Source organism: Daldinia vernicosa (genome assembly GCF_022497035.1).
Source record: "Daldinia vernicosa strain CBS 139.73 unplaced genomic scaffold F5Y00scaffold_15, whole genome shotgun sequence".
In the NCBI taxonomy this organism is placed as follows: domain Eukaryota; kingdom Fungi; phylum Ascomycota; class Sordariomycetes; order Xylariales; family Hypoxylaceae; genus Daldinia; species Daldinia vernicosa.
Window position 1 is genome coordinate 34684 of NW_025953931.1, and position 18691 is coordinate 53374.

Here is an 18691-nt window from a genome sequence, read left to right on the forward strand (position 1 = left end):
AGCTTATGGCAGACATAACGGGTGATGGACCATGGTCTTATGGCGACTTCACTGTAATGAGGTATGTACATACATTAGGTACCTATGTAAGACGACAGGCTACCCATCGCGATACCGAGATGGGAGGCCTATTTACGCGATGTATGTATGTATATCCTCTCTCCTGGCGATCATAGCCGTATGTATGGGCGATGTAATAAATATGCTTTTTTAACCTCACTTGAGAAGTTGAGCCTCACTTTTAGCTGCTGATTGTTGCCTTTTTCTGCTTGGTTTGTGTTTGTTAAGATCGCCGTGATAAAGATACGTACGACACGGCACATCGAACTCACCATGGCTGCTTCTATGGGCAGCGGTGCCCAGTCGCGGCTCATCACATCGCCGCTTGTGCTGGCGCTGTGGCTATTGCTATTTGCGAACGCGGCCGAAGCTAAGAAGACTACTCCTGCTATTACCCCGGCGCCGTCGTCGCGTCCAACCGCCGTGCCTATATGGCTGCCGGACGTGTCCGGGGAGGAATGGTCTAGGTGGCGCGGGAGTATCATTTCTAGCGTATGTATGGCTCTTGGTCTCGTTTACTTGCTTACTTACTTCTTTCTAACTTGCTTGCTTCAATGCACTATGTATCTGAGTTCCTTGTGCTCGTTGGGAACGAAAGGGGGGTTAGGAGAAAGAAAGAGAGAAAGAGATAGAGGGGAAGGAAATAGTGGCTAATAACAAACAACCCTACAGAACGACGTCGAGACCGTATATACCGTGTTCTGCCCCCCAGAGCGCCCCGGCTGCATCGTCGCCGCCGGCAACGACATGCCGTTTACATTCACCGAGGGGCCGGGGACGTTACGTACGGCATACACGATCGCCGGGACGCTGTAAGATTATTTATCCCATCCCCCCTCCCCCATTCTACCCCCTCATCCCCCCTTCTACCCTCTTCTCCCTTCTCCTAACTAACACCACCACCCCAGCTCCATAACCTCAGCCTGCATCCTAGCCTCCACCACAGCAGCCACCTGCAGCGGGAGCACCTGGGTCGCTGCAGCCGGCCTCACGCAGCAGCAGTCCCTCGGCCCGATGACATTATCATTATCATTATCCAACGCCACGGCGCCGCCGTACACGCTGTCCGGCACGGACGTAAGCTGGGGCGTGCTGATGCTAGGGGATGCGCCGCTTACGAGTACTAGGGGAGGGCGCACGTATACTTATTATACTACTACTACTTCGTCGGAAAGTACACCTGCTCCTACGACGACAGGTAACGGGCCTGCTGCCGCGGCTACGACTGGTACCAAGACTGCGGGCGGAGGAGTAGGAGGAGGAGGGGGAGGGGGTAATGCGGCGGCGACGGGGAAGGGTAAGCCGAAGAAGTCGGGTGCGAGGATGGTTGTGGGAGGGGAAGGGGTGTGGAAAGGGGGCGTGGTGCTGGTGGGTTTGGTGGCTGTTTTGTTATGGTGAAACGATATGAATGAATGAATGAATGAATGGAATGGAAATAGGTCTTGTTATGAGGATTTCAACTAATAGCTATATGTTGAATAAATAATGCGAATGGTAATAAGTATTTATCTTATAACTATAAGATTATGGGCTTGGTTTATTATAGATACTAGGTACCTTATGCCGACAGAAATCTATCATGTATACAAGCTAATAACCATACCCTATAATAAGTAAAGATAGGAGGCTAGGTAAGTAATAGTAATGAAAATAACAGCATACACAATAAACAGAATAACGTTTCCATGCCATATTACCAATTAGCTGTGGGCTAGCTGTGTGCCTTCACTACAAGGACAGATACAAGGACAGACACGACGGAATAATCAACAGCTCACTCGTACAATTCATAAGCACTCCCAAATGGTAATAAAAAATACGGGTTGAATTGGACTACAGAGAATAGAATACTACGCAAATCGTTCGTACACACCCACCTCCTTTTCCCCCTGGCCGCACGGATCCTACCGACTCAGCCAACCTTGTCCATCCATGCGTATATGCCTAGGTAACCTAACTCATTAATTCATAATTGAACCGCCCGTCTAAGCCAGGAGACCATCCTACTCGTCGCTAGGCGAATACTGTCCTCCCATTCCCCAGTACTGCTCGGCCATGAACGTCGCCGCCTCCGCCTTCTTCCACATGTCGTTGAACGCGGTGAAGAGAATAACGTTGCTTGCGTTGGAAGCGAAGGCCGTCTTGATGGATGAGAGCGCCGTCGACTGCTGATCCAAGCCCGGAACAGCCTCGCCGTTCGATTCTCCCTGCCAAGGCCAACCCGTCTCCGTCACCACGATACGTTTGCTCGAATCGGATAGCTTGCTACGAATGCTACTAACGGTGGAAGTAACAAACGAGCCTGCTGCGTCGGGACCCGTGTTGGCGTCGAAGAAGGGATGGCAGTTGATGGCGCAGTAGTCAGACTCGTCGCAGAGCTCGGGATGGGCGAGAATAGCGACCGCCGTATCCACAACGACGACAGGTCCTTCGTACCCAGCGCTTCTCAACAGGGAACGCGTTTGGTTCATTGCGCTGATAGACTGGTCCACAGTTGCGGCACCGTCGTTGACTAGTTCGTTACCTACCGAGACGGTGTCGACGATATCCCAGTCGTTCTGAACGCCGGCAGCTATGGTAGATACGGCATCTTCGACCGCGGTGATGTCGTAAATGCCTAAGAATAACTTATTTCCATACTTCTTAGCAGCTGCATATGCCGTTGCCACCTGATCGCAATCAACGCCATACAAGCGCATAACGCCGTAGTCGTTGGCTATCAGCGCAAAGTCCGCATCAACCTCGTCCGCTGTCTTGCATTCTCCGTTGCCTTTGTAAGGAGAGTAAGAAACTCCGTGAAGAGCGCCGCTGCTCGAAGACGGAGAAGCTGCCGAAGAGGACGCCGATTTTGAACTGGTTGGGTACGAATCGGCGGATGAAACAAGCTGAGAAGACGAAGCCTGCTGGGTAGTGGGAGAAGCTGTTTGATATGAAGACGATTCAGATTCCACCACTGGCGCAGCCTTAGTTGACAGAGGAGAAATCTCGGTTGTGGGAGTCGATGCTTCATAAATCTCTACCGTCGCGGGGACATAAACAACCGTCTCGGTAGTGGTGCGGATTGGATTATTATTCTGATCCACATAAACCACGACCTCGGGGACTTCGGTAGTCGTACTGTATTTGGAATCAGTAACGGTGACTTTATCCCTCTTCGCAATAGGGGCTCTATTTGCCCTATGCCGGTGGAGATGTTGATGTTGATGTCCTGATAAACATATAAGCTCTCGTCCCTGGAGGGAGATAATAGATCAGAGCTATGACTTACTCGGCTGCCCAGCCGACAGGCCGAGGAGGGAAAGAAGACTAAGAGAAAGTAACGTAGATCTCATGATGTCGATATGTTAACACGATGCTGGGTATTTCTAGAATGAGCGTAATCGCGAAACTGCGAAGAAAACAAATAATGAGCGGCCTATGTTGTTAGCGAGGCAACGATTTACTTGAAGGAGCGACGATAATAGAGACAAAAGGGGACATGAATGCGGCAGATGACACTCAGTCAGTGTCCATTAGTTACAAGGACTGCGAGGGAAACAAAAGCAGACAAAGGAGTGTGGTGAGAGCTTGTGCTTGTAGGTAAAGAGAATAATTAGGAGACTAGGTATATTGAGGTTCTAGATTCAAGGAGCGAGGTGCCCGTCCGAGAAGATAGTATCAACATAATCGACGCTATGGGGCTGAAGTTGCCCCGGCATCGAAAGAAGGAAAGTGGTAAACAAGGTGAACAAGGTAAACAAGACGTGGTGAAGGAATGATGGCGTTTGTAAAGGGGGTGATCGTTATTGAATACCGTAATAAAGGGAGAGCACCCTGGGATAGAGCCTGGAGGAATTCGAGAGAGTATGTAAGGTTTACTTACTATTCTTTATTCCCGAATTTAGACAAGGGTCATTGTCGATGTGTCGATGCTGCCTTATTTCTGAAATATGAATACGATAGATAGGTCAATAGGTAGTAGAAGGAGTGATTCGCAGTTGACCAGCTAATATCGCATTATCCTGATTTATCGATAACCTCAAAGAAGGAAGGTGAATGATTGTAAGTAAAAGAGTGTGTTAGGTACCTTGGGTAGGTAAGGTATCGTAAGGAATGATGGCGGTCAAATGAAATATATGAGATCTGAAAGTGTTAGTGTTAGTGTGTGTAAGTAGAATTCTCCTAGGGCAACGACATCGTGGGTCAAGTTTGTTCTTCTTTCAATCTAGAACGTCATCAGAACGCGCGGCAAGAACGCTAGAGAAATAAGACCCATGCCTCCCTTGGGTCGAGAACCGCATGACATGGACGTCAATGTTTCATATTTCATCTAATAATTCGTCCGGAAGGTGCCAGGCACCAGGCACCAGGCACATTCATTGGTACCTGCCTCCTCTAAGTACACGTATACCTACCTACCTAAGGTATAGGTATAAAAGGACAAACATCCCCCGGCCCCCTTTTCGATAAGATAAAAAAGACACCTATGTCTGGGGTCCATCACAACGCCACAGTGGGACATAACAATACTCGTAATATTCGTATGGTAGAATTAACAATTAGTATATGGTTCTAGTGTATGGTCTGATCCATCTGATCCCGGCTGTTTGCCTTTCCATCCTGAATATACATTCGTGGACCCTACAATCATTAATCGAAGCGGATCTGAGTACCTCTTATCCATCTTAAACCAAGCTCATGCCCACGTCGTATTATAATAGCCGTTATACATACAACTACCTCATCTCGCGTCATATCGTGAAGCAACGTGAAGCAGTCGTGAACAAGATCACGAGAAACTGAATGTCTCCTAAGCAGCTAGTGACGACGACTGCCGATTGGGTTTCCGGGTCATAATCTTGGTGATGGCGTGTCGAATCGTCGTTCCAGCCTTTTCGATTTCCTTCTTGGACAAGCCCGACGTGATACAGACCTTCAAGGCAGGCTTAATATCTATGTCCTTGGTACCGATACTGCCGATCAGCGGGGAGCTCTTCAATCGCGTAATCAGTACGCCGTTGGCGAGTGTCTGTATATTTCTGTAAGTAGATAAACTTCGCTTATGGTGTTCCTGAAAAACTTACCTCATCCGTAATCTCGAGGAACAGTCGCTCTTGATCTTCGTTACTCAGTCGTCTCGATGAGACCACCTCAGGCTTGAACACCAGTAGCATGATCGGGTTCTCGGGGTCGCTTGTACATCGGACCCATTCGCTACGGGGATCGAGTTGTGCCCTCATAGCTTGAATGTTGTCTCGGCATGCTTGTAGGATATCGGGGTTGCATTGTAGAACATTCAGCGTCTCACTAGCCGTGACAGCAGCCATAGCAGGTAGAGCAGCCGAATAGGTGTACGATGCGGCATTGATACGCTGGTGTCGTACCACGTCCTTTGAACCAGCGCAGAATCCACCGGCAGCACAGAGAGGTCCAGCCATAGAGCCAATGATCATATCAACAGCCTCCGAGTCCACATTCTGCGCCTCGGTAAGTCCTCGTCCGTTACGGCCAAGTACGCCAAACGACCAGGTCTCGTCTAGAGCGATGCGGAACTTGTATTTTTCCTTCAATTCAACCTAAAATGTTGAAAAATTATCAGCACACCATGAGACAGAATTAAGTCAGTATCGAAAAGGCTTGGCAAAAGGGTTGGCTTACGAGCTTAGGAAGGTTAGAACAATCGCCAACCATCTCGAAAAGTCCCTCGGTAACAATGAATCGCCTAGTCAAGATCTTCTTCTTTGCTTGCTCTTCGGCCACTTTCTTCATAACCTGTTCCAAGTCTTCCATATCGTTATGCTCGTACCATTTAATGTTGCTCCGGGAAGCCTCTAGTCCTTTGCGAATCGAGTAGTTGACCATCCTATCAGCTACGATGACATCACCGCGCTTGCAGAAGGTCGGGATAACACTAGAGATGGTAGAGAAAGCGTGGGCGTAGATGATACAGCTCTGGGTACCGAGGAACATGGCGATATCTTGCTCAGTTTGCATGTGGACATCCTGGTTGCCGTAAAACTGCGGGGGACCGCAAGGGCCAACTCCGTAGGTGCGCAGTGTCTGGATCGCCTTCTCCTTAATCGGCTCGCTCGCGTTGAAGTTGTAGAAGTTGTAAGAGGCCAAGTTCACGACAGTCTTTCCGCTGGACAGCTTCACCTTCGGACCCGTCGGTCTATATTGATGCCGTTAGTAATGACTTTTGACTTTTGACAGGCTAAGAGACCAATTCCTACCCAACAATGACAGGTTGCCTCTCAGCTTCTGCTTCTTCAAGCGGCGTCTGAGGAGCGACGAGCGGTTCGGGCTCCCAATCTCTAACGAGCTCATCGATCTCGTCATCGCGGAGCTTCACGTAGTTGGGATCGTGGGTAGGATAGGAAGGCGACAGAAGGTATCGAACGAAGAATATAACGAGTATAAGTTCTATCGCAGATCGAACGGGATCATTCTGGTAGCTTGACTGTATGTATCGAACCAAAACGGCACTTCCAGGGACTTTTTGGAAAGCGTAGGATATTTCGTGAAGCGAAGCCTGCAAGTAGACTTGCGCCTCGTGCAAGTCCATTTTTAGCAATTTAGTATGATGACGGCTATTGAAGAAAAGTCATTGAAGAGTTCAATATCAAAGAGTTTGGTGTTGTATTTGTATGTAGGTGAGCGAGTGTTTCAATTTCAAGAATTCGGGGCGTGAGACGGGGGATAATATTTAGGTATCATAGGGGAAAGGTCGGTAGGTAACGATCTCAAATTGGAAAAGGGTCCAATTGTTTCTCAATCACAAATCACAATTAGTGTAGGTGCTATATAATCCGTACCTAAGGTACCTAACCTTAATCCTCTCAAACACGCTTCCGCGAATCCGGCCACTAGGGACACTAGGTACATACATACATACGGATCCATCCGTAGCGGCGCGTCCAATTGAGGCCGCCTATTAGAAAGCGGATGCCCCACCTACTCGCATCAAGGCTAATGCAAGTTGCATTATGCAACTTGTTAACCCCTTTTAGTTGCATGTATTTACTACTTACGACAGTTTCCCGTTAACAGGGTCCAGATCTTTATCACATCAATGCCGTTCATTCCTTACGCTTCAAGCGCCTTGATAAACGCCGGACTCTCGTTACCCTCGACTACTTTAGAAATCGGCGTTAGATACGCTTTGCTATCACCAGATTCCTCTCCAAGCTGCCGAATGTATAATTCGGCCACTTTAATCCACATGGCCTTTTCTGTCCTGCTTGCTCCCGAACCCTGCCAGACCCAAATAGTAGATCCGGTGTCCAACAGGAAGACATCATTGCCATCTAGATCAGAGCTGTTTATTGCACCACTACCTTCTTTCACTACGTCGAATCTTAGCTGGCCGGAAGCATCTGATAGTCGGAACAGCTTGCGAGGGCGATTGTTGGTAGTATCTTGACCTTTAGACGAGATGATAGGTCGCGGTGCCTGAAATGGTCCTTCGACATCTTCTCCGCCTAGCATAGTAACAATGGTTCGCGATCTCGACTCCGCTTGCGCCACCACTTCGACATCGATATGTTTCGCGATAGTCATATCGTGAACGACTTGGGCGGCCTTAGCCTTCTCCATCGGGCTACAGTTCTTACCCTGCCAGACCCAGATTTTGTCGTTGCGCTCCAACACGAAGACGTCGTTTTCGTCGAGGCTCTGCCAGGTAGGCTCAACTTCGTAGATGAGGATCGAGTCGGCGCGTTTGGCAGTTGGGTGCTTGAAGATCCTGAGCAACGTGAGCGTCTCCTTCGGTTCCTCTTCAGCCTCGACGTGCGTGAAACCAGAGCGAACACCACCAGACAGGATTCGGATGCGAGAGAATAGGGACACGAAGTCATCGGAAGGCTCTTTCTGGAGCTCGCGGTGCTGTACGGCCACACCGTGTAGAAATTCATCGAGTTCGACTGTCTTGTAGGCAGCGGTGCCCGCCTCATCTTGCGTTGTCTTACTTCCGAGCCAGAAGAAGATATCGTGGGCCAGCTTTTCCTGTCCATCCTTGCTTCCCACCTTATAAGAGTGTAAAACGATGTAGCTGTCTCCCTCATGAAAGTCCCCATACTGTTCCCTTGGCCATGGGACCACCTCGAAATCCTCAATTCGCCAGATGTAGAGGCCAGGGGTATTTCCGACTTCTTGCCATGCCGGCTCGGTGGCTGCCGAGTTGTACTTGACTTTATGATCAAGCTCTGTTCCGATGTTCTCGACATTACTGTCTCTCCAATCGTACTCTTTCATATGTACCAATCCTTCGTGGGGTGCCATCTTGACGATATAATAATTTAGTTGCCCCTTTGTGTAGTGTGAAGGTACACGCGAAGAAATAAATATTCACGAGTCTGGGCAATTCAGAATTATTCAGTACGCAGTATCCTATTACAGGAGGATTGCTGTTGACGTAATGGAGCTGAGCTGTTAATGGGCTGTCTATTTTGAAACGGAATAAGGCGGGGGGCTGCAATATCTTTATTCTTATTTGCAGTGATACATACTATGGTATCAGGCATAAGTAAAACGATACTGTTAGGTACCGCTGGAATAGGTTAGGCAGGCCACCATACTAAATTGGTATTAGTTTGTCCAGGGTCTTCTCAAGATACATTTAACATTTAAAAAAAGAATAGTTAATATATCAACGCATTACACGTTTTTTTATAAACAAAACATATATCAAAATAATCTCTGAATAGGCTCAAATTTGGCGTTTTGACTTATGAGTGCTATAAGTGTTGATTTTTCTGTATTTGTTACTATATACATATAAGTATGCGTTAAACTATAACAGGTTAAGAAGCAGCAATACAGGCCACACTTTAGCGCGCGATTTGTGACAGGGGTTTTACTTACCCATTATACCATAGTATGTACTTCTAAATTTAGTGGTCTATGTACTAAATTCCACCGCCAATCCGCAATCCGCAATAATCGTGATACACTAAATGCGATGTTACGAGAGGTGGGAATCTGGAACAAATAGAATGTATAATAGATACATAATAGACCTACATAGTAGTAGACAGACTGTGGAGACTAAATAATTTCGGTTACAGCAATATCAGAAACTTCTCACCATCCAAAACCTCCGTCTCAAACTTATCACAGCTACAACAAAACAACTTCCGGACCGCAAATCTACACTATCAACTATCACCAACTTCCACTCTCAACCGAATAATAGGCAAATCGAGAGCGAAAAAAAAATATGTCGGATAAAAACACCACATCCCAGGATTTTACCTCTTATTACCTGCAACAAAGCACCAAGGAGTTCGCGGAGGATCTAGACAAGATCCGCAACGCCGACGACTTTAAAGGCGATGCGGTAGCCATGCTCGTCAAGTCTCTACAGCAAGGCACCTCTCTATTCTCGGCTGCCGACCAAGAGAGAATACTGAAAGCACAAAAATCTGGAAAAGACAAATAAAGTGCGGGTGGGGAAGATGTACCTAACTTCAATGTTGCTAGAGATTAAAGGAGATATTCAATTTTGAAGAACGAGATGATTGTGTAAAAAAATTGAAAGGTACCTATTTTACGGAGGAGCGACATTACGTAATTCATTCATTCAATCAGCAAATGTGCAGTAACCACCTGCTTTCGTGACTGATACCTACTACCACCGATAGAAAAACCAAGGTTAGAAAAGAGAGAGAAAGAACGAGGACAAAAAGATAAATAGTTATCACAAAAAATCAAACATCAGATGTAGAAAAAGATCGACACGAGCAGGATTCGAACCTGCGCGTCCTAAGACATGAGATAGACTGGATCACATATTTGGATTCAAGTCTCACCCGTTAGACCACTCCGGCATCGTGCCTTGATTTGTTGTTGTTGAATTGTGGCCCGTTATAGCGCTATAAGTAGTTGCTAATGCGCTAGCCCGGAAAACGGAAAACTTTGCTAGATCCATCCTAGCCAATCAGGACGTCCTCACTTACTTATATGTGGTTTAGGTAATTTACGGTCGTAGCAAGTATGACTGAATTCAACTGTTCTAATCGGCCAAGTGCTTGAATTGGTTTACTGCTAGTTATGTAAGATGTCAACTTGCTCGGGTGAAATGTAATAATTTTTTTTTAACTTGAACCTGATTTGGTTCTGTAGGAATGGCTGGCTGGAGATGGGACTACCAATTCAAAGCACTAGTAGGTACCACCGCTTCTATGTACCATGGTATGTAAGAGCTTATGATTAAGCCTCTATCCATTGGGAAGCAATCTTATACAATGAACTCAAAGACATTTCCATAAATTACTACCAGCTTCAGCTTCTACTACCAAATATAGAAAGTAATCATAATGATCCCTTACCCTATCTACGAGGTCAATACCCGGCATTGGCAAGTCTTTACACATATATTAGTTGCTATTAGTATTTACCAAGAACAATATGGTAACAGCAGAAAATTGCCCCTTAAATATTTATTCGTTCGGAGCCGAAGCCTTGTCCCTAACTAAGAATTATTGTCGTGTAGTAAGTAATAACGGGAAAGCTAAGAATACTTGCATATATCCAAGGAACTCCGACCATGATTTCGTAAAGAGAGAAGCCGGGAGCAAGTCTACTCTACCGACCCCCAAATAATAAATGTCTCGTAAGCATCATTCATTGCGCTATGAACCCAAAATGTTGTGCACGATCGAGGCACCACTAACCGATCCCCCCTCCCTCTCTACTGCTGATATGAAGATGGATAAGAAACCCAGTCCTGAGCATCGTTGCGAGATGGTAATAGAAACTATGCAGCATAGTGACGCTGCTATTGTAGTAAAACCGAGCCCCTCTGAACTCTTGAATCCCATATGCGCAATGTCATAACTTCGTACCCCCCTAGCGTCGAATATCAAGACTGGCACGAGCAGACTCGATAGACGGGCGCACAGAACTGCTCGAACTCCTTCGCCTCCTTGCGCGCTGCTCGCTCGGATCCGAGGGATTTAACCCGGTGGATCTTGCAAAGAGGTTGAGAACGTCCGTCAAGGTAACGACACCAGTCAGGCGGCCAGACAGGTGAGACCTCTGCAGGGTAGAAGCTGGAGGAGCCGAAGGGAAATGGCTACCGGTAAGAGAGGTCTGCGAAGAAGATGGAGTCGGGACGAAGACGGTGGGGCCTAGCGAAGGGGTTCCTGGTGCGGAAGGAGACGGAGACGCAGACTCTACGATCCACATCCTATGTGAACGGGTAGCGACTAGCTTAGCCACCGTGTGTGCAAGTGTCGAATAAGGGTTAACGTAGAAGACAGGGAATGAATCCTTCCCTTTCTCGACACCTTCCTCGGTCAATATGACCGATATAAAATGCATGCATGAATTCTGTAGTAATGGGAGGCTAGTTGCGTTGGTAAGGAGTTTGACGTCGGCCGTGGAAATATTGCCGACGACGTTCAAGGCGTTGTCAACGACGGCTACGCTTGACAGGCCTTCCTCGTTCATAAGATTGAGCGCCTCTGTCAATGGACTATCTGCGCTATATGGTTGTTAGAGAACAGCTTAGAGTTAGAACTTGGGACTGATAATGCACGTACTTGACAGCTAGTATTTGCTGGGAGCCAATGCCAACCTCGCGCAAGAGCTTAGGGTACAAATCATCGATGACGCGGAAGTTAATACCCTCGTGCCAGAAGAATTCTAAAAGCTTCAACTGACTTAGGATACCAATCACTTCAGCATTGTGATTGCGAACGAGCACACGGTGTACACCGCTGCCAAAGACCTCGATCGCCTTAGCCAGGTCTTCATCTCCCTGCAGAGTGATAAGAGACTCTTTCCGACAAATCGGCTGGATATCGCGGAGCGGTATGCTATCTCTAGCCTGTGCCCTTCTTGCTATGGAATCGTACAATTCTACCAAGTCATCGCTTGGATGCGCTAATCCGACCACGACTAGGATGTAAGCGTTTAAGTCGTTGTAATCGAATGTGGAGATGGGAATGGTGCTGGTAGCATTCTCTCGTATGATAACGACGTTGCTCGAGGTATTCTTGAGGAGCGCCTGAGGAAATAGTTAGAGATAAGCTGGATCTGGATCTGGATAAATCGATATTGGTGGATCAGGGTTGAGATCAGGGTTGTCTGTACCATTGTGGCATCCTGCACGCTGGTATCCAATTCTACCCAGGAAATGTCATCTTTCGACACGAGCTCCCCGATTGCAACATCGCGCCAATCCCTCCCGGCGAAGCGAGGATTCTGCTGCTTCGGAGCTGGCGGGTGGTTGAGTAATTCCTGAAGAGCGGCCTGGGTGAAAGATGGGTGTCGCTGATTTCGCGGGGAAGGCGGCAAGCCCCTCAGATTCTCTGCGAGACTTGAACGATGGCTGTGGCCTACGACATGACCAGATTTGTGTAAGCTCGAAGAGGAACCGGTTCGTTGAGGGGGTGGCGGTGAGATGCTCGTTTCCTTAGAATTTTTACGTCCCCTAAAATAGAATGTATTAGGATCCATAGTGAAGCGGTATTATATTAGAGCTGTTGACCGCAGCAGAGTATGTTCCTAGGAATATGATGCGGTTATTCGCCTTGTCGCGAAGTCGAGGAGAGGCGGGATGAGATGTCTTGTAGCTTCGAAGCTGTAGCTATGTACATGTACATATAGGTAGTCTACCTAAGGTACCTGTCTAAGTAGAGCTACTTATTAGGTAGTCTTGGCTTCTTCTATCCTACTTGCTCATATCTTAGACTATTGCTTTTACGGATTTGTTATGTATGTTGCTAGTTAGTAGTTCTATACATTGATGTGTGTATGTGTATAGGTGAGGTATGTATGCGTATAGGTATTTGATATCATTGAGGATATTACCTAAAGGTTATGAGGTAGGCGCCTACCTTACATTATATACACTTGCATCGATGAGACAAGAAAGTGCATATACCATAAGGTCGTACCTACCCCAAGGACCAAGGTAGGTATAGTAGATACAGATACCTCTTATGATCCGAATAAATTATTCCAATTGTGGATAGCGTAACTACCCCGTAGGTAGAAACGGCAACCCCTCCTTCACCTTTTCACACCGTCACTCGTCTGTCATTAGCGTCAATCTGCAGCTATTTTATTAACCTTACGCCTTAACAAACCTCAACTTGGCGTTGGACAAGTGGGCCGATAGAATACCTGTCTACTATACCTTCCAACATCCAATATTGCTATAAAAAACGAGGATAATACGTTAAATCTGTAGTTCCACAAGGGAATCATGAACTTGCAATGTTCTAGACGTATATACTTTCTTATGCAAACTAATAGTATACGAGAGTGATTAAGAGGTTGTATAAGAAGTTGTACTACGTGGCAACGCAAATGGGTAGCGCATTTTCAGGATACCTATACGTAGTAGTATAGAAAGCTACAACCAATCGACTGACGACAACCTGTGTTATGCGATACACGATACACGGGCCTTAAACATGCCAGACAAACATTCCAGATATTGATGAGTCTCTATGGCAATGACTCAATGGAATTCATTTGTACTATACCCCATACCTGGCTGAAGCAAATTTGGTACCTAGTGTCCGCCTAGATCGAGATCTTTTAGCTACGTGATTCCGTGATTCCACACCGGGCAGAAGAGGCAGGGCATTTGCCATTTGGGCTGCTGAATTCAAGTGATTCAATAGGTAATCTTATCAGTAAGTACCCACCAGTAACTAGTTATCGATAGTTGTTCTATCTGTCTATCTAAATGATAAGTCTTACATATGATACGGAAGCTGTGTGCCTGACCTAAACCCAATTCGGCGAAACCATCCCAAATCAAGCAATCAAAAGCAGCCAAAAGCAGCTCTTTCAAGTTAGCACAGCTTGATGAAAGCATTCATGCACGGACCATATAGTGGACTCCAAGAGGCCTAGGAATTTATTTTATTTTTCTTGGTGTTCAAAGCAGCGTGCATTGGGAAAAGAAAAAAAAAAGTCCATAGCGAAACCTCCCCTCTTTCGCGACCCCTCTACCGTTGATGCCAAATAAAAAAAAACACGACAACAACGACAACACAACCTTGTAGACAAACTCTTTTCTACTACCAAACTATTTAACTAAATCTACTATTAAGATTGCTTATACGAATATCGCCGAACCTCACGTTACCTCGAGTATACAGGAATTCGTTCCATGAACTTTATTACTATTGTATCTTCGGCGCCCTCTACCTAATCTACGCTCAGAGCCCGTAGTAGGTTACCGCGTCTTAGCCCTGCGGGGCACAATATCTCGAAGCGATACAACTTTGACAAACTTTGATTTCTACCTACTAACAAAACACCACGCCTTCTTCTTCTTCTTTTTCTTCTTCTTCTTCCTCCTTCCTCTCTTAGGTAGAAGTCGTTCGCAAATCGAAAATTCGCAAACCTACCTCGATCATCACAAATCATGTCGGTGCTTCCGGCAGAGACTCACGCAGAGCTAACGCAGCTCCTGCAAGCTCTGCAATCCTCGGACAACACTATACGATCTCAGGCCGAGGGACATTTGCAAAATAGCTGGACTAATACCCGCCCTGAAATCCTGTTGATGGGCCTGGCTGAGCAGATAGCAGCTTCATCTGAATCATCTGTAAGCAGACACTCTGATTGTCTTCTACTTGTTGTGTTTGAAAGACTAACATAACAAACCCTATGTATAGCTTCGTTCCTTTGCTGCCGTCATATTTCGTCGAATAGCGTCAAAGACACGCAAGAACGACAAAGGCGACAATTCTGAGGTATTTATATCGCTACCTTTCGAGCAAGCTTCCGTTATTCGCCAGAAGCTCCTTGAAGCCTTAGCCAACGAGAGAGACCGCCTGGTGCGGAATAAAATAAGTGACGCTGTCGCCGACGTCGCAAGACAATACTCAGAGTCCAGTTAGTCTATTACCGATATTCTCTTTTTTCCTTATTTACGTTCACGATGCATTCGCGACCACTTCCTGTTGAACCTCTTGAGTTCGTTATAGCCCTAAGAGCAGGAGTTAGGAAGCGCTATAGCGCTAATATTAGACCCCTCGAGAGAGCAACCGCTGACTTGTATGTCCCAGCCGAGCAATGGCCCGAGATTCTAGCCGTTCTCTTTAACCTGAGCGTGGCGGCTGACGCAGGTCAACGCGAGACCGCTTTCCGTGTCTTTGCGACTACACCAGGTATTATCGAGAAACAGCATGATAATGCAGTATTAGATGCCTTCAACAGAGGATTCAAGGATGACTCCGTTGCAGTCCGCTTGGCTGCTATGGATGCCTTCGCATCCTTCTTTAGAAACCTCCCCAAGAAGGATCAAAATAAAGTATTTTCGTTGCTACCCGACGTACTCAACATCCTACCCCCTATCAAGGATTCGCACGACTCTGAGGACCTTAGTAAAGCCCTGGTTGCCCTAATCGATTTAGCTGAGACCTCGCCAAAGATGTTTAGACCCTTATTTCATAACCTCGTCATGTTCAGCGTCGGCGTTATACAGGACAAGGAGTTAAATGATCTCAGCCGACAGAATGCACTCGAACTCATGGCTACTTTTGCCGATTACGCCCCGTCCATGTGCCGCAAGGACCCCTCTTATACGACCGACATGATCACCCAGTGTTTAAGTTTAATGACAGATCTCGGCGAAGACGATGACGATGCTGCCGAATGGTTAGCATCAGACGACTTTGATCAGGAAGAGAGCGATTTGAATCATGTCGCAGGAGAGCAGTGCATGGACCGGCTGGCAAACAAACTCGGAGGCGAAACTATTCTGGCCCCAACGTTCCACTGGCTCCCCAGAATGATGACTTCTATGGCCTGGAAGGATCGTCACGCGGCTCTGATGGCCATCTCGGCTATATCGGAAGGCTGCCGTGACCTGATGGTTAAGGAACTCAGTCATGTTCTTGAGTTGGTTGTTCCTGCGCTGAAGGACCCCCACCCGCGAGTTCGTTGGGCCGGGTGTCAGGCTCTTGGTCAGATGAGCACAGACTTCGCGCCCACGATGCAGAAAGAGTACTATGATACTGTCTTGAAAGCCATCATTCCTGTGCTTGAGTCCCCGGAAGGTCGTGTTAAAGCGCATGCCGCTGCCGCATTGGTTAACTTTTGTGAGGAGGCGGAAAAGAGCATCCTTGAACCCTACCTTGACCAATTATTATCCTCGTTATTCCAACTTCTCCAGAATGAGAAGCGCTACGTCCAGGAACAAGCCCTCTCAACAATTGCAACCATCGCCGATGCTGCCGAAGCTGCCTTTTCCAAGTACTATGATACATTGATGCCTCTGCTCGTTAATGTACTGCGACAGGAAACTGAAAAGGAGTACCGACTACTTCGTGCTAAGGCTATGGAATGTGCTACGTTGATAGCGTTGGCTGTTGGAAAGGAACGTCTCGGAAACGATGCTATGGTCTTGGTTGAACTCCTTGCTAATATTCAAGAACATATCACCGATCCTGACGACCCGCAGTCGCAATATCTCATGCACTGCTGGGGACGCATGTGCAGAGTTATGGGCGTCGATTTCTTACGCTTCTTGCCAAATGTCATGCCTCCTTTGGTTGAATTGGCCAGTGCCAAGGCTGACATCCAGCTATTAGATACGGACGACGAGATTGAACAGATTCAGCAAGAAGATGGATGGGAGCTCGTGCCACTCAAGGGCAAGATGATTGGAATCAGAACTAGTACTATGGATGACAAGCATATGGCCATTGAGCTGCTCGTAGTTTACGCGCAGACCCTCGAGGGTCATTTTGCTCCATATGTCGCTGACACGATGGAGAAAATCGCACTACCAGGTCTCGCATTTTTCTTCCACGATCCCGTTCGATTCATTTCGGCGAAACTTGTTCCTCAGCTGCTTAGCTCGTACAAGAAGGCATATGGCCCCGAGTCGAATGAACTTCGGGGTCTATGGGCCGGAACCGTTGACAAGCTGCTCGAGGTGCTTACTGCTGAGCCGGCCATCGACGCCCTGGCTGAGATGTACCAATGCTTTTATGAGTCGGTCGAAGTAGTCGGCAAGGATTGCCTCAATTTACAGCACATGGGCAAGTTTATTGATGGAGTTCACTCGGCTATCGAAGACTATAGGGACCGTGTTGCTAAACGCGAAGAAGATAAGGAAGGGGCTGCTGCCGAGGATGCCGAGGATGAAGCCGAAGAGATCATGATTGCAATTGAGGACGACCAGACCCTGCTGTCTGATATGAACAAGGCGTTCCATTCCATCTTCAAGAATCATGGTCCTGCTTTCCTCCAGCCATGGGAACGTCTAATGTCCACGTACACGAGCTTCCTTACCTCGGCGGATCCTACGCAGCGCCAGTGGGGTCTATGTATCATGGATGATGTCTTAGAATATTGCGGGCCAGAGAGTGTTCGTTACGCTCAAGCTATTAGCACTGCTCTCCTGGAAGGCTGTAAAGATCCCTCGGCTGCCATCCGACAAGCTGCTGCGTAAGTTAAATCCTGCGTCTTGGGTTATTATAGCCCCTTTTCAATAGTCACTAACATCTTTTCAGGTATGGTATCGGCGTGGCCGCTCATCGTGGCGGAGCTCCTTGGTCCCAGTTCCTGGCAACATCGATACCCTACTTATTTCAGGCAACTCAGATACCGGATGCGCGCGGTGAAGAGGCTGTTTACGCCACTGGTACGTTACCCTATTGGATTCAGCACGTATATTAGAAGTCGCTAACGTATGCACAGAGAATGCTTGCGCGGCTATCGCAAAGATTTTACACTTTAACAAGCAAAGTCTACAGGATCCCCAAGCTATCGCAACACAATGGTATGTATCCGACACAGTCACAAATCAAACACAGCTACTAACCAGTTTGCTTCATAGGGTCAATACATTGCCAGTCACAAACGACGAAGAGGCAGCACCATATGCCTACGGCTATCTCGTGGAGTTAATCGAACAGTAAGTCCAAAACTTAAATAGTAGACTTGATATCCATTTCCATTTCCATGCCGTTTAACAACAAGTGGACAAGCTACTATTTATCTTATATATACAGTATGTTTAATAGGTCAGAATACTAACCGTCCGTTTAGACAAAACCCTGCGGTAACTAGCCAGGTCGACAAAGTGTTTGTCTACGTAGGACAGGCGCTCGAAGCTGAAATGCTCCACGGACAGTTGGGCGCACGCGTGGCCCGAGCAATTCAAATTCTACTTCAGTCGGCAAATGTCGACCCGACGCCACTGTTACAACAACACTTCTCGCCCGAAGGCCAACAAATCATTAGACGTCACTTCTCCTAGTTGTGGCAAAACAACGCCCTTGGGTTGGCTGTGATGACTTTGCTGAGGGCTGCGTGATATCGGATTCGCGCAGGGTTGCTCATAGGATTTGGCTGCAATAGATTGCAGCGTAAAGGATGAGAATATAAGCCCCAATCATGACACTACTCACTACCATGGACCGAATCCGCTCACCTACTTCTAATGACGGGGTGTCCCCCCCTTAACCCCCTCATCGGGGCGGAAGATTTGGGAGAGGGAATAATTCAGGGATAGAGTTATACGCCCTGGTGCGACAACCGATGTCGCGGTTGCGGGTGAATGGGGATGAGAATGCTGTTCTCCTAGGCGAATAGGCACGACTATAGCAGAAGAATCTCTGTATCGAGATTCGATACCTAGCAATATAGAATCAAGAAAGATTACCAACGTAGA

The 18691-nt window shown here is 47.2% G+C and overlaps 7 protein-coding genes and 1 non-coding gene across 8 annotated transcripts; 3 read left to right on the plus strand and 5 right to left on the minus strand.

Annotated features, from left to right (window-relative positions):
• Positions 1 to 333: 333 nt before the first annotated feature.
• F5Y00DRAFT_260540 (uncharacterized protein) lies at positions 334 to 1458 on the plus strand (the record flags this gene model as incomplete). The annotated part of the gene is made up of 3 exons (XM_048011029.1): positions 334 to 552; positions 733 to 872; positions 969 to 1458. The coding sequence occupies 3 exons, from the start codon at positions 334 to 336 to the stop codon at positions 1456 to 1458; spliced, it is 849 nt and encodes a 282-aa protein (XP_047866173.1).
• A 605-nt stretch (positions 1459 to 2063) lies between these two features.
• On the minus strand, positions 2064 to 3392 carry F5Y00DRAFT_260541 (glycoside hydrolase family 17 protein; the record flags this gene model as incomplete). The annotated part of the gene is made up of 2 exons (XM_048011030.1): positions 2064 to 3268; positions 3329 to 3392. 2 exons carry the CDS (start codon positions 3390 to 3392, stop codon positions 2064 to 2066), a joined length of 1269 nt encoding a protein of 422 aa, XP_047866174.1.
• Positions 3393 to 4679: 1287 nt separating this feature from the next.
• Positions 4680 to 6796, minus strand: F5Y00DRAFT_35355 (PLP-dependent transferase). Its single transcript, XM_048013527.1, has 4 exons — positions 6273 to 6796; positions 5698 to 6211; positions 5124 to 5615; positions 4680 to 5068 (listed from the first exon to the last, which is right to left on the minus strand). The coding sequence occupies exons 1-4, from the start codon at positions 6602 to 6604 to the stop codon at positions 4850 to 4852; spliced, it is 1557 nt and encodes a 518-aa protein (XP_047866175.1). The 5' UTR covers positions 6605 to 6796; the 3' UTR covers positions 4680 to 4849.
• An 8-nt stretch (positions 6797 to 6804) lies between these two features.
• F5Y00DRAFT_232944 (actin depolymerizing protein) lies at positions 6805 to 8509 on the minus strand. The gene has a single exon (XM_048007234.1). It carries the CDS (start codon positions 8317 to 8319, stop codon positions 7126 to 7128), a length of 1194 nt encoding a protein of 397 aa, XP_047866176.1. The 5' UTR covers positions 8320 to 8509; the 3' UTR covers positions 6805 to 7125.
• Positions 8510 to 9247: 738 nt separating this feature from the next.
• On the plus strand, positions 9248 to 9775 carry F5Y00DRAFT_232946 (ribosome-assembly protein 3-domain-containing protein). Its single transcript, XM_048007235.1, has one exon. It carries the CDS (start codon positions 9257 to 9259, stop codon positions 9476 to 9478), a length of 222 nt encoding a protein of 73 aa, XP_047866177.1. The 5' UTR covers positions 9248 to 9256; the 3' UTR covers positions 9479 to 9775.
• Positions 9772 to 9874, minus strand: F5Y00DRAFT_t54. Its single transcript has one exon. It is a non-coding gene; the product is annotated as a tRNA-Ser (tRNA).
• A 484-nt stretch (positions 9875 to 10358) lies between these two features.
• On the minus strand, positions 10359 to 12952 carry F5Y00DRAFT_232947 (uncharacterized protein). Its single transcript, XM_048007236.1, has 3 exons — positions 12136 to 12952; positions 11583 to 12049; positions 10359 to 11524 (listed from the first exon to the last, which is right to left on the minus strand). Exons 1-3 carry the CDS (start codon positions 12499 to 12501, stop codon positions 10888 to 10890), a joined length of 1470 nt encoding a protein of 489 aa, XP_047866178.1. The 5' UTR covers positions 12502 to 12952; the 3' UTR covers positions 10359 to 10887.
• Positions 12953 to 13954: 1002 nt separating this feature from the next.
• F5Y00DRAFT_232949 (ARM repeat-containing protein) lies at positions 13955 to 18689 on the plus strand. Its single transcript, XM_048007237.1, has 7 exons — positions 13955 to 14611; positions 14682 to 14901; positions 15075 to 17463; positions 17529 to 17659; positions 17716 to 17797; positions 17855 to 17932; positions 18067 to 18689. Exons 1-7 carry the CDS (start codon positions 14429 to 14431, stop codon positions 18275 to 18277), a joined length of 3294 nt encoding a protein of 1097 aa, XP_047866179.1. The 5' UTR covers positions 13955 to 14428; the 3' UTR covers positions 18278 to 18689.
• The last annotated feature ends 2 nt before the right edge of the window (positions 18690 to 18691 follow it).